Source organism: Megalobrama amblycephala, linkage group LG12, assembly GCF_018812025.1.
Source record: "Megalobrama amblycephala isolate DHTTF-2021 linkage group LG12, ASM1881202v1, whole genome shotgun sequence".
In the NCBI taxonomy this organism is placed as follows: Eukaryota; Metazoa; Chordata; class Actinopteri; order Cypriniformes; family Xenocyprididae; genus Megalobrama; species Megalobrama amblycephala.
In genome coordinates this window covers 37,225,533-37,240,301 of record NC_063055.1, presented here as the reverse complement: position 1 = coordinate 37,240,301, position 14,769 = coordinate 37,225,533, and the positions used below count along the sequence as shown (strand labels likewise).

The window sequence follows — 14,769 nt, the reverse complement described above, 5'->3', positions numbered from 1 at the left end:
AAAATGTCTTTGTTCTGTTTAAAATAGAGTTGTGAGTATCTCTAAACTGCCTCACACAAGCTCTTGGTAACATGGCCGTCTGTTGTTGTTGTTACGTCTCCAGGTGTTTGTTGTTGTTGTTCCATTTCATCCATTTCTTTTTGAGTGTGAAACAATGTGTCATTGTGTGTAATGAATTGGACTGTTTACTAGTGTTACCTTGTCTTGCTCTGCCTGCAGTATTCTGGTCTGATTCTGTTCACTGCTGTTCTTCAGAGAGTCGTTTCTCTGCTCCATCATCAGATTACTCTGCTCCACGTACCTACACAAGCACAAACTCCCCTTGAGTCAAAGCACACTGTGTTATTTTGACATTTCTATCCATTTCTATTGATAGTGATAGTCAAAACAGGAAAAGAAGAGACAAGAGCAGATAGCAACATCAATAAGCTTAACTAACTTCTAAGGCTTCACGATATTGGGAAAAATTATATTTTGTTTAGCAATATTTTGTTTTTCTGCTTCATAAAGTAGTGGCCAAAAGTGATGTCTGGACAGGGTTGGTATGGAGATTTGTTTTTATTGACCCTACAAGTTCAATTAAACCATCAAAATATGAGGAATAAACACTACTGCTCAAAAGTTTGGGATCGGTAAGATCTTTAATGTTTTAAAAGATGTTTCTTCTGCTCACCAAGGCTTAATTTATTTAATTAAAAATACAGTAAAAAACAGAAATATTGTGAAATATTATTAAAATTTAAAATAACTGTTTTCTATTTGAATACATTTTACAAAGTAATTTATTCCTGTGATCAAAGCTGAATTTTCAGCATCGTTACTCCAGTCTTCAGTGTCACATGATCCTTCAGAAATCATTCTAATATGATGATTTGCTGTTCAAGAAACATTTCTGATTATTATCAATGTTGAAAACAGTTGTGTACTTTTTTTTCAGGATTATTTGATGAATAGAAAGTTCAAAAGAAGCATTTATCTGAAATATAAAGCTTTTGTAACATTATCACTACCGTTCAAAAGTTTGGGGTCAGTAAGAATTTTTAAAGAAAAAACTATTTTTTTTTAAAAAGAAATGAAAGAAATTAATACTTTTATTCAGCAAGCATTAAATTGATCAAAAGTGACAGTAAAGACCTTTATAATGTTACAAATGATTATATTTCAAATAAACGCTTTTCTTTTGAACTTTCTATTCATCAAAGAATCCTGAAAAAAAAAAACATTGTACACAACATACTGGAGTAATGATGCTGAAAATTCAGCTTTGCATCACTGGAATAAATTACATTTTCAAATATTTTCAAATAGAAAACAGTTGTAATATAATATAATTGTAATAATATTTCACAATATTACTGATTTTACTGTATTTTTAATTAAATAAATGCAGCCTTGATGAGCAGACGAAACTTCTTTTAAAAACATTAAAAATCTTACCGATCCCAAACTTTTGAGCAGTAGTGTATATATAATAAGTTTAGTAAAAACACTAAAATTGAATAAGGTTTTTATCTTGACAAAACTATTTGGAAAAAAAGGCAAACTACACTTTATCATGGAATATGGGTTTTATTTTACTATGCAAAACAAATTGCACAGAAAAACAAAACACTCATAGCAAATAAAGCTTACAATGACTACAATATAATTAGTCATTATTTTGTTGGTTCTCCCTTGTTTTTGATTACAGCAGCCATTCTCCTGGGCGTTATTTAATAAGCTTTGCTCATGTTTCGTGTAATTTCTCTAATTTCTTGCTAAAAAATTCTACCTAAAGCTGAGATTCATTTATCAGCTTCAATTTAAGTTTAGAAATTTTCCAAAGGTTTTCAATTGGATTAAGGAACTCCTTCATTGCACGTCTTTGTTGCGTGCGTTGTGTGTTTGTAATTGTGTTCGAAATTACATGTTCGATCTCCAAACAGTATATCCTCCTTTGTTGCAGAAGACATCTCCTTCCTCTGGGCCATTTTCACTAAAACCTACAAAATAATGTCTAATAATATAGCTACAGGTAACACCTACCACAGTGAGTGACTGAATTATAGGTTGGGAATAATAAATGCTAGCTTTTATGGCAGCTTGGCCAAAATTTATGTCTGCACAATTTGTCATGTTTGGTTGCTTTAGTGAAATACAGACCGCGTCCATTCGTTTTACACAAGAACAACTATGCAATATGCTTACAAAATCTTTAATACATGTTTAAAAATAAGTGTTAATAAAGGGCAAAGATGTCCATTTTCCTAGGCCAGACATCACTTTTGGCCACTATAGTATTTAATTAAATCACAGCCTTTGTGGTTTGATTGAATCACAATGTTGATTTTATTCCGATACATGGCTATAGATTGCAACAAAATTTTATTGTTAGAGGTCGCACTGGTGCCAGTACCAATTTGCCTGATAAGCACTGCCATTTCTGTAGCGTATGAGAAACATTAAACAGCGCGAGCTTATTAGAGCAGATGTGTTTACTTGCTGACCGACTCAATCACGCAATCCAGTCAGAAGGCTTTTCAATCTACAAATCACCAGCATTTACCATGGATTTACTGTAGTAACACTAACTGTAACCATGGTATTGTGGCAGAAATGAGGGATATTCATATTGAATTTGATTATATTATTGATGTAGACATGTATTAAATGTATTGAAGAAATGGAATATAATTACAGTATTATCTGTTATTCCCACTCTAAGCCAAATGTCAAATTCCCTGACTTTCCCTGACTAAAAAGCTGAATTTCCATGACCTATAATGAATGGAAAAATTGTTGTTTTGAGCACTGAGCAAACCAAAAACAGCCACAGACAGCACATCCATCCATTTGCAAGCTTTATTTACTTGTTCACAGACGTTTTTAGAACAAACTAAGTTAAACACACTACTTTTTTTTTATACTTTTACCCGTTAAATGCACTTTGATATTTTTCTGTACTATTTCTATAGAAATGTATTTATCGTTTTTATGCTTTCAGGGGTTAAACACTTTAGAGGATTTTCTGTTTCTCATCAAGTTCATCATTCAGTGTATTGATTTCTTCACATTTAGTTTTTGCAGACCGTCTTAGACTGTTTGACACTAACATATTTCTGTAAAATGGTTATGATTATTTAAGTCTGAAATAAATAATTAATAATTATTAAAAAATTAAGTCCCATAATATTTTTCCTTCAGAAGTAATATTGGTAGTTTATCCAATGTGTATATATTCATTTATTCATATTTATTCATTCTACCATGGTGAATAAACGAAGGTAACGGCTACGCACGACCAATTGGAAAATTCTGTGCGACTGCCACTAGGGGGCGAAATGCGACAATCGTGCAGTGAAAAGGCGGCTTACCGTGTCCCTTTTTTTTTACCGTGTCCTAACCAGACGTGACAAAGCTATATGTGCGGATGTCCTAATCGCCAAAAACAATGACGTAAAAGTGCATTACCAACGCCGACAGATGAAAGGATTCAATGGAATCAATTCAATGGAAAGGAATCCGGAAGAGAAGACAATTCTGAATAAAGTCGTAGTTTTTGTTATTTTTGGACCAAAATGTATTTTCGATGCTTCAAAAACTTCTAACTAACCCACTGATGTCACATGGACTACTTTGATGATGTTTTTATTACCTTTCTGGACATGGACAGTATACCATACAAACACTTTCAGTGGAGGGACAGAAAGCTCTCGGACTAAATCTAAAATATCTTAAACTGTGTTCTGAAGATGAACGGAGGTCTTACGGGTTTGGAACGACATAAGGGTGAGTCATTAATGACATCATTTTTATTTTTGGGTGAACTAACCCTTTAATATTAAAATGTTTTGAGCTTGAATATCATTTTGCATGACTTTAATAGCCACTATGAGAGCAACAATGGGCAAAAGGGAAACAAGAACGTTCAAACTGTAAGAAATAAACACTTTTCTTTGTGCATTTATCTCCTTGTTCCCTCTCTATGAACTGAACTATTAGCTGCAAAATCCCAGAAATATAGAAACCATTTCAAAAACAGAATCCCTTGTTGTGTCGCGGAAGTGGTCTTTGAAGTGGTCATTTTGTAGCCAAAGCTCTTGAAATGTACATTTTCCTGGCATGTTTGCCTTAGTTAACAGGTACAGGTGACTGCATTTGACTTAAAGGGTTAGTTCACCCAAAAATGAAAATAATGCAATTTATTACTCACCCTCATGTCGTTCCACACCCGTAAGACCTTCATTCATCTTCAGAACACAAATTAAGATATTTTTGATGAAAAGCTGATACATAACGCTGCAAAGCTTCCTGAAGCAGTGTTTTGAAATCAGCCATCACTAAATAAGTCGTTATTTTGGTTCTTTTGGCGCACGACGAAAGACAAACCAACAAAATAATGACTAATTATATTGTAGTCATTGTAAGCTTTATTTGCTATGAGTGTTTTGTTTTCCTGTGCAATTTAATTTTTTTGCAGAGTAAAATAAAACCCATATTCCATGATAAAGTGTAGTTTGCCTTTTTTTCCCAATAGATAAATACCTTATTCAATTTTAGAGTTTTTACTAAACTTATTATATATACACTACTGCTCAAAAGTTTGGGATCAGTAAGATTTTTAATGTTTTTAAAAGAGGTTTCGTCGTTATTTTGGTGCTTTTGGCGCACCAAAAATATTCTCGTCGCTTTATAATATTAATATTGAACCACTGTACTCACATGAACTGATTTAAATATGTTTTTAGTACATTAATGGATCTTGAGAGAGGAAATGTCATTGCTGGCTATGCAGGCCTCACTGAGCCATCGGATTTCATCAAAAATATCTTAATTTGTGTTCTGAAGATGAATGAAGGTCTTACGGGTGTGGAACGACATGAGGGTGAGTAATAAATGACATTATTTTCATTTTTGGGTGAACTAACCCTTTAAGTTGATGAGCGGGAAGGGAATAAAATGCCGCTGAAAAATAGCCTAACCATAACAATACTCAAAACACGTGAAAAATACGCAATAAAAAATGCATATGTAGATATGTAATAGAAAAATTACATTTTGATAAATGTAAGACAAACAAAAATCCCTGATATTCCATGACTTGAAAAAAAAAAAAAAAAAAAAATTAGAATTCCCCGACTTTCAATATCTGGAATAGACATTTTAAAATTCCATGATATTCCAGACATTCCGTGACCCCGTGGGAACCCTGTATGTGTCTGGCTTCTGTTTTTCAGAACAAATACCACAGAATCGATATAGTTTTACCATAGTAATGAGGTGCCATGTGTGGTTTTACCTGTAGTTATTGTGATCTACAAATAGATGATATTATGGAAGACCAATTTTAATAAGAAATTTATAAATTTTTTAATTTTACCCTATAAAAACTAGGATGTTAAAATGTTTACATATGTTACTATTTTTGTCTGGAGCGCTGCGATATATTGTGAAGCCCTATTTTAAACCAGAACATTTAAAGAAGGAGACAGAAGATACTAAAACTATAATACAAAAAGGGAAGATGGCATATATAATGTCTGACCTCTGGTTCTGATTGATGAGCTCGCCGATCTTGCGGTTCTGCTCCTCTATGCGTGAGCTTTTCTCAAACACCTCTTTCTTCAGACACTCATTCTCCTGAATAAATGATGTTCATTGAGTACTGAGAACTGTGAATGAAGGTTCGATTGACCGATCACTGCGAATTACCTGTATGATTCTCTGAATGTTGTGCATGATCATGGCTGTTTCCATGGACATGTTCGATAAGCCCAACGAAACACTGCCTTGCTTTTGTAGGTCATCAATCTGGAAAAGTAGAGAGATTTCTCAAAAGGTTGTTCAAGTGTAAAATGAAGTTACTTACAATTATCTGCTAATTATGTACCAACCTTTGAGGACAAGTGGTCCAGTTTGTCTCCCACTTTCCCAACAGCCAATCGGATTTCAGTGTTGTGTTGTCGAGCCTCGGTCATCAAGAAGGATGTGACATCACTAGATCCTTAAAGAGACAGGCATCATTTATAATCCCAACCTTAACTTCTTGAATGTGTTGACATCTGGAGCCAATAAACAACGAACTAATGCAATGTTTTTGTCTAGGTGGTGAGATGTTGTTGGTTGTACAGGTTTTGTAGTGATCTTTACCTTGGTAAGGCACAGTCTGTGTGGGGTACATCTGGCTTACAGGCTGCAAAGAGGAAGTCACAGTCAACGGATGTTTAATACTTTAAAATGTAAATAGTTAAGGTTTGTTAAAGTAAATAGTTAAGTTAAGTAAAGGTTTGTTTGACTCTATATATGAGCTGAGCAAATTGCTAATATGAGCAATAATAATACTGATGCTGGTCAACCGTCAACATTTGTTATCAATCATGTTATTTAAGTTATAAAAACATCAGTTCCTCCAGGATTTTGCGATTCTATCACAGAATTAAACGCAAAATCAAGGCAGCTTGCATCTTATTTCTGCAATTTTTCGGCAAAAAAACATTAACCTGAGAGGCTGAAAAGCAATATTAGATAATAAAAATACATAATCCATAGTCAAAACAAGTGAATTAATACTGTCATCTGTCCTGTCATTGTAAAATGAGCAGGGATGGATCGACCATACGGAGCACCGGGACACATAGTTATATATACAAAAGAAAGAAAATGAGGCCCATACAAGTAACGGAGATCTCTCTAAATCACTCATTCACAACCTTCACTTGTCTACTGTCTTTTCAACCTGTGTGCTTCCCAACCAAGAGAGATGCAATCCAAAGCTTTGTTTACATGTTAAGAAATTAAAGTTTATACAGGTTTAATGATACTATTAAACTACTATAACAGTATATAACACTGGAAATAAGGTATATTAGTCCACATATTGCCAGATTTCACCATTAGATTTAATACATTATTTTACTGAATAACCACTTTTTCAATATTTCTAGAGAATGCACTCACTAGCTATATTTCCATCCACCTGAATTTCTATGTGAATTTTGGGGTACTGAATAAAAATAAAAAAAAGCACTGAATGGAAACGGCAAGATGACCATAAATTATAAAAATGTGCATATAAAACGTTTGTGCTAAATTGAGGTGGATTCATTTTTTTCCAATAAAAAGCATTTATTGTGTTTCACTTGCTGCTCTGAGATACAAGTAATGAATGATGGAGGAAAAAACTTCAGATTGCAGCAACTTCTATTTTAATTACAAATATTTTGTGCCAATTTCCCAAGAACTGACGATTTAGTTTTTTTGAAAACATGGGATTGAAATGCTGCTTTATTCACAAATGTTTTACACGATATTCCAATTTTGTGCACAAGTTAAATTCACAACTTTGGATGGAAACAGCTACTGATTATACTATTATATATTGTAAAAAAAAAAAAAAAAAAAAAAGCAACAACAATATTACAACAATAGACATTGATATAACTGTTAATTTGTAAAAACATGAAATAATAATTTAAAACACTTTGCATTTTTCACATACAGATGATGTTGTCAAAACAATCCCCGTTCACACGGAAAACGACTGAAAATGTTGTATTCTGCTGTCAGGCCAGTAGATGGCGATGTCACTTTATAAAGAAACACTACGTGCCTATAGACTGAACACGTAATACGCATACGCAGCGTTTTCACAAATTAATGTTTTTGTAGTTTACAAGGAGACGATAACAGTATTGTTTTCAAAACCTTTGAAACACGCTTTCAAACGTTCGCGTTTTCAGGCCCCCAAAATGCCATTGTCATGTAAATGAATGACCAAAATGCATAAAAAGTTTGAAAGCGGTGTCGTGTAAATGGCCCCTTAGTGACTATTGCTTTTGACACAATTCAGCATTTCCACCAAAGCAGAATTATGAGTATTTATTTAATACTGCCACTAACACTAACTACACACGCACATCATGATTACTGGTGGGTTTTCAATGCAAAACAACAAAAAAGTGCAGCAAACGTCACTGCAATATTTGGGAAAATCCACAGCAAATTCAGTCATTTTAGGCAGCATAAAGTCCTGGTAAAATCCAGGTGGGACTGACTGATGCAGTTACACAGCAATAGGGAATTACCGACCTGAAAGGCATGTACGACTCCCGGCATCATGGGCTGTGGATTGGCCGTTGCCAAAGAAACAGGTAAAAGGGCCGTACCTGGAACGGAAAGAGCACTGAGCATTTGTGTGCTGTTTATGTGGTTTCCTGCTACATTTCAGCTAAAACAATTAGTTTTTTTTTAATGCATTAAACTACTGGCCTTCATAAGAATATGATTTGATACATGTGTTACCCTGCACTGAAGGCGGAGGGGCGGAGGTCATGTGTACAGGCTGCGGCGACGGTGCACTGCTGCGTTCCTTGAGTCTGGACACACTCGGGTCCTGCAGCAATAACAGGATCATCTGTAAACCTTCACAGGCACTCATATACTCTCTCACATTTATACTTTATGTCTTTATTAAAGGTAAAACACAGATTACAGTGTCAGATATTTCTCTTTTGTGTCTGATAGGAGACAGTGTAAATCCACTGTAATGAAACACAGTCTCGCCTCGAGTTCGGAGTCGCTGGAGTCTGGGTGTGAGGGTGATGAGGCTGGGCCGGCGATGAAGGGCAGCATCGGCTGACCCATTCTGGCCATGCGTGAGATCAGTTTAGCTTTAGTGGCATCAGGATTCTGGAGACAATGCAAAACATGTCAGAAAACATAAAGATAGTTTATAATTAGGGATGAATTGATATTAAAATTCTAGTTTTACTAATTCTGTTAATAAAGTCTATACAATTTTGTTACAAAAAAAAAAAATAATACAAGTGAATTTTGGCATCAAAACAATATAACAACTATGAACGATGGCTATTTATTCAGAGATTTGCTAAAGATTGCATTTAACAGTGTTATTAAATATTAAATAAAATACCAAAGTTTGGGGTCGGTAAGATGTTTTTGAGTCTCTTCTGCTTACCAGGGCTGCATTAATTTGATCAAAAATATAGTAAAAACAGTAATATTGTGAAATATTTTTACAATTGAAAATAGCCGTTTTCTATGTGAATATTTTTTTGTAATGTAATTTGAAGCTGAATTTTCAGCATCATTACTCCAGTCTTCAGTGTCACATGATCCTTCAGAAATCATTCTGATATGATGATTTGCTGCTCAAGAAACATTTCTGATTATTATCAGTGTTGAAAACAGACATGCTGCTTCATATTTTTGTGGAAACTGATACTTTTTTTAGTCTTTCAGTCTTTGAAAGTTGATGAAAGTTCAAAAGAACAGCATTTATTTGAAACAGGGATCTTTTGTAACATTATAAAAGTCTTTACTTTCACTTTTGATGAATTTTTGATGAATTTTGATGAATATCAGCCAATAACCAGTATAGCACAGATATATTGTACATACCTATTTATTATAACTGTATGTTATTTATTTTTGGCCTTTTGTCATTTTTATTGAAAGCGGGAAAGCATCTGGATATGTTGCAAGCTACACTGAACAAAATTATAAATGCAACACTTTTGTTTTGCTCCCATTTTTCATGAGCTAAACTCAAAGATCTAAGACTTTTTCTATGTACACAAAAGGCCTATTTCTCTCAAATATTGTTCACAAATCTGTCTAAATCTGTGTTAGTGAGCACTTCTCCATCCACCTCACAGGTGTGTCATATCAAGATGCTGATTAGACAGCATGATTACTGCACAGGTGTGCCTTAGGCTGGCCAGTGGCCACAATAAAAGGCCACTCTAAAATGTGCAAAAGTGAAAAAGTCTTAGATCTTTGAGTTCAGCTCATGAAAAATGGGAGCAAAAACAAAACTGTTGCATTTATAATTTTGTTCAGTGTATATTACAACTTGCAATGCCCATATGAACACTTCAAGCTCAATGTGTCTTGTGCACTAACCACTAAGCCAGATATGCTTACTTCAATAAAAGTCTGCATTACAAAAAAGCTAAAAACAAATATGTGATCCACCTGAAAAGAACCAAAACTTACACTGAGCTGTTCACTGAGGGAGTTTGATTTTGCTCGAAGCGGCGGTTCACTGTAAACAAAGAAGAGATGTAGCAAACAGAGAACCTCAATCAAATACTATTCATTTAAAATATAATCTAAAATCAGGCTCCATCAAGAGGCCAGTCGGGCTCACCTGGGTTTGCCGGGTTGTGGGGCAGAGCTGAGCGGCTGGTTTAGCTCAGAGGGGCCCAGACTCTCAACGCTGGGAGCCGGAGATGGAGCCGCCGAATCACTCGAACTTCCATCCTTTGCAAACTTAACCTGCACATGCATCAAGAGAGAACACATATGAAGAGTGCAGGGCTGTATCTCAATTTGCATACACTACAAAGTATGTACTGGGTCAGAGGATGGTAAAGGACATACTTTTGTTTATGTATTAATGAGATCCTATTGTACTTTTTTTACATGATCATCTTTCTTTAGTGTGTAATGTTGCTGTTTGAGCATGAAAAACGCCTGCGAAGTCCCTCCAGTGGGAGATATTCTATATATCAGTGCGCAGTGTCTCTGAAAAAATGTATTTTTTGAACATTCGAGCATGAAAACATGCTCTAGTGCAGCCTAAATCAAGCAAAAACTTTGAAAAAAGGCATAATAGGTCCTCTTTAAGACATTGGAACATATAACATCATAAAAAGCTGACACAACTTTGTCAATCATGAGAAAGTAAAAGTAAGAATGACGTACCCGGCGGATCTCTGCTTCAAAGACTAGTATGCTGTCCGGCGGCACACGGTTGGGAACGCCCTGCGATCCGTATGCGAGACCGGGCGGAATCACCATGAGGCGCCTTCCACCTTTGCGCATGTTCAACATCCCCTCCTCCCAGCCCTGAGAGACGGAGAGAAATCACTTTAGAGTGCCATAAAAGTGATAATGACACACAAAAGTCAACTTCCCCCTCACCTTGATGACCTTCCCAGCCCCGAGCTTCAGTCTCAGGAGCTTGTCTTTATTCAGATTGGAGTCAAACATCTAGAAAAGAGGAAAATAAACAGATAAAGCTAAGTAGCAAGAAATAAAGCAAATTATCTACAAATAAAGTGTTATTGTTTTTTATTTTTAAAGAAATTAATACTTTTATTCAGCAAGGACACATTAAATTGATCAAAAGTTACAGTTAAGACATTTATAATGTTACAAAAGATTTATATTTCAAATAAAAACTTTCTATTCATCAAAAAAAATCCTGAAAAAAAAAAAAAAATGTATCATGGTTTCCACAAAAATATGAAGCATTGATAATAATCATAAATGTTTCTTGAGCAGCAAATCAGCATATTAGAATGATTTCTGAAGGATCATGTGACACTGAAGACTGGAGTAATGATGCTGAAAATTCAGCTTTGATCACAGGAATAAATTATATTTTACTATATATTCAAATAGAAGTTATTTTAAATATTGTAATAATATTTCAGAATATTACTGTATTTTTGATCAAACAAATAAAGCCTTGGTGAGCATACAAGAATTATTTTTAAAAATTAGTATTGTTGCTCTATAATTCTCATAAAAAAACATGTTTACATTCACAAGAATATTAATCAGAAATATCATATTCAAATTATGTTTGCATCATGTGATTAACTTGCTTCACATGTAGTATGTTTTAGTTTATAATGGCAGCTTATTAACTTCCCTAAGCCACGTCCATTTTGAAACCTGTGCGCACATAAACCTGGTAAATGATAAACATCTTTACCTGTCCGACGGTGTGGTTTTGCAGCAGCCAGCCAGAGTAGGCCACCTCTAAAGAGTCTCCATTCTCCACAGCCTGACCCTCACCAAGAAGAAGATCCTGGGTCAGGACAGAATCTACCGGACCACCGCAGTTCACTTTGGCAAGACAAACCTGAAACAATGACACTGCTGTATAAGAATCTCCTCACGCAACACCAGGTGACCAAGAGAACCCATAAAATACAAACCTCTTTAGAAAAGTCTGTAGCCGCTTTCTCCGATTCAAACATCAGTGACCAATTCTGCCTCTGATCATCATAAAACGTGCAGTAGTTACTGGGCTGGACCTGAATGTGAGAGAGATCATTACAAACAACATACAGAAAACAAACATGATGCCTGTCTTTAATTGTGTGAATAAGAGCTCACAGTGAGGATGAAGCCTCTGTGGATCCTGGCGGCCGTCACCTGCTTCTGTTGACTGACATACAGCAGGATCTTGTACTGAAGAAGAGTTCAGACATGTGTGTTTGTGTGTGTTATAAAACATTGCTATTTAAGACTCAGTCAAAAAACATCATTCTAACCTCTTTAGTTGTATGATTTCCAAGGACCGCAGCTCCCAGCTTGCCTTGTTTCGCATACTGTCCGTTAACACTGCACAGAGAAAACAGCGATCACTGCATTAATCTGCAAACTAACCACAGACAATCAGTGCTTAAAATAAATCTAAATATGTAAATTCTAGCATGTACTTTGCTTTAGAAATCAAGTTTACAGATCATATTTCATGCCCTATTCTTAATCACACAGAAAATTAACCTGTTAACTATCCCCACCCTTTCTGAGCATAGATCTGAACAAATATGGACGTAATTCATGAATGCTTTTGGGATACAGAACTAAGGTCTCTTTTAAAGAAGACACTGATTACAGATTTCTGCTGAAGTGAAAGCACTTCAAAAAATGAAAGTGTAAAAAAGTTAAGTTTACTGTAAAGCAAATGTACTAAACCCGACATTTTGTATAATACAAAACGTATATTTTACTAAATAATATGGCCTCTAAAATTGCTCCAATCAAAGCACTCGCTGCGCTCTCCCAGATAATTAGGTGCTAAGACCTATGTATCAGTTGTTAAAAATGCAAAGAAGGTCTGCACTCTAAAAATTGTTTTATTAAGTTCAGGCAGGAGATAAAAAACTGTGCAAATATTTCATCTTTCTGCGTTCATCAGCCTCTAAAATTGCTAGAAAATCAAACCTCAAAATTTCAAAATTTGAAGTTATGACAAAAATCGAGCCTGCTAAAAAGGTTTTTAATGCAATGTCCAATTTCAAAGCAGTTTTCATAGGATGAATTTTGAGTGTTTAAGCTTTCGAATGATACCTAATTTAGCTATAAAAGGGCAATAATAAACCAAGTACCCCACTACCATGATGCTGACAGCAAACAGACTAAATAACAAATATACAATTTTCTTTTCCAACTTACTATCTGTAGGCATGCACTGCAGTAGCAAAGAGAACAGCAGGAGGACTCTGAGCAGAGGCTGGCTTTTGGGTTGGGGGTCCTGTAAAAATATTGTCAGAAATATTTGCGTTAAAGAAATTCACGAAACAATTTTGCCACTTTAGCACAGCACAAACATCTGTGTCCACTAACCACTTGAAATCCAGTTTAACGGACACAGTACTGAAATTGTGTTGAGTCTTTAATATAAGTCATTCACATTCAAACACGGCTCCTATGTAAATTAGGCTCATTATAAATTGCACTTTATTCACAAAAAATGCCCAGTGCAATCATGCTATTGTCGCCAAATGAAACCTGGCATTAAATAAATGTAATCTAAGCTAAAAGGAGTTTGCAGTTCAATGTTAGTGAATTAAGAATATCAGTGTTTCATTCTTAATGAACAAGAATACATATCATTGTTAGCGAATCTACTGCCCGCAACTGCCCAAAATAGGTGTGCCAAGCTTGTAGCATCACCTACAAAGGTGCTTCAACAAAGTATTGAGCAAAGGCTGTGAATACTTGTGTACATGTGATTTTTTTTTTTTTTTTCGTTTTTTTTTTTTAATAAATTTGCAAAGATTTCAAACAAACTTCTTTGACGTTGTCATTATGGGGTATTGTTTGTAGAATTTTGAGGAAAATAATGAATTGAATGCCTTTTGGAATAAGGCTGTAACATAACAAAATGTGGAAAAAGTGAAGCGCTGTGAATAATTTCCGGATGCGCTGTATATGCTTATTTTGCAATAATTGTAAAATATATTGTTTCTATACATATATATATATATATATATATATATATATATATATATATATATATATATATATATATATATATATATATATATATAAATCAAAATCTTTCAATCATATTTCAATCTATATTCCTCCATCTTTAATTCGATTGTCATTCGCAATGCTTCATGGGATTGTAGTTCTTTCCTCTCATTAAAAGCCATCAAGTTCACAGACTTTCTGTCTGATTTTCAAATACCATTTTGCTTCTAATAAAACTTTTTAATGTTGATAATGATTCACCTCACAGCTTGTTTCATGGTTTATAACTCTTGAACAAAAGGAGTACTTCAACACTGGCAAAATGGGCTTTCAATAAAACTGGGCTGCCTATACAGCAGAAAGGCTAAAAAAATTGAAATCAGTGCTATCTGACTAGACAAAACAGAAAAGGGCTGTTGTCTTCCTTTTTGCCAAATAGGTAGGCAAACTTCAACACCCATAATGCACAGGGCATGTTGCCATCCAAGGCCACTCCCATTGTGCTATGAATGCTCACCAGAGTCAAATACCACCTTGCTTTAGTAGGAAATACTTCTTGGCAAACTTTTAGACATAATGGTGTCGACTTGTATTGTTCCCGCGGGTGCAGGAATTCAAAGTTTAGCAGAAGTGAGTTACTTCCAGTTTCCGGTGAAGGATCCAGCAGGCTGTAGGCAGCAGCGAAAGGCTGCAAAGAATCATAAATATGGAGAGAAGGCCTAGATGGAAAATCTGAAACACCTCTGTGTTTGTAGTCATCATTTCAAA

General features: G+C 34.9%; 1 protein-coding gene across 3 annotated transcripts in view; it reads right to left on the bottom strand.

The window, feature by feature from the left end:
- fkbp15b (FKBP prolyl isomerase family member 15b) overlaps window positions 1-14,769 on the bottom strand; it is a 36,551-nt gene that overhangs the window by 16,154 nt on the left and 5,628 nt on the right. For all 3 annotated transcript variants that reach the window (XM_048210957.1, XM_048210960.1, XM_048210959.1), the window contains exons 3-19: window positions 13,198-13,276; window positions 12,291-12,360; window positions 12,133-12,207; window positions 11,952-12,050; window positions 11,726-11,875; window positions 10,927-10,995; window positions 10,708-10,851; window positions 10,151-10,278; window positions 9,997-10,045; window positions 8,542-8,667; window positions 8,281-8,371; window positions 8,068-8,144; window positions 6,130-6,172; window positions 5,874-5,983; window positions 5,692-5,790; window positions 5,525-5,619; window positions 199-301 (exon numbers count right to left, since the gene is read on the bottom strand). In XM_048210957.1, coding sequence (XP_048066914.1) covers window positions 199-301; window positions 5,525-5,619; window positions 5,692-5,790; window positions 5,874-5,983; window positions 6,130-6,172; window positions 8,068-8,144; window positions 8,281-8,371; window positions 8,542-8,667; window positions 9,997-10,045; window positions 10,151-10,278; window positions 10,708-10,851; window positions 10,927-10,995; window positions 11,726-11,875; window positions 11,952-12,050; window positions 12,133-12,207; window positions 12,291-12,360; window positions 13,198-13,276 — 1,607 coding nt within the window. The remainder of the gene's footprint in view (window positions 1-198; window positions 302-5,524; window positions 5,620-5,691; window positions 5,791-5,873; window positions 5,984-6,129; window positions 6,173-8,067; window positions 8,145-8,280; window positions 8,372-8,541; window positions 8,668-9,996; window positions 10,046-10,150; window positions 10,279-10,707; window positions 10,852-10,926; window positions 10,996-11,725; window positions 11,876-11,951; window positions 12,051-12,132; window positions 12,208-12,290; window positions 12,361-13,197; window positions 13,277-14,769) is intronic.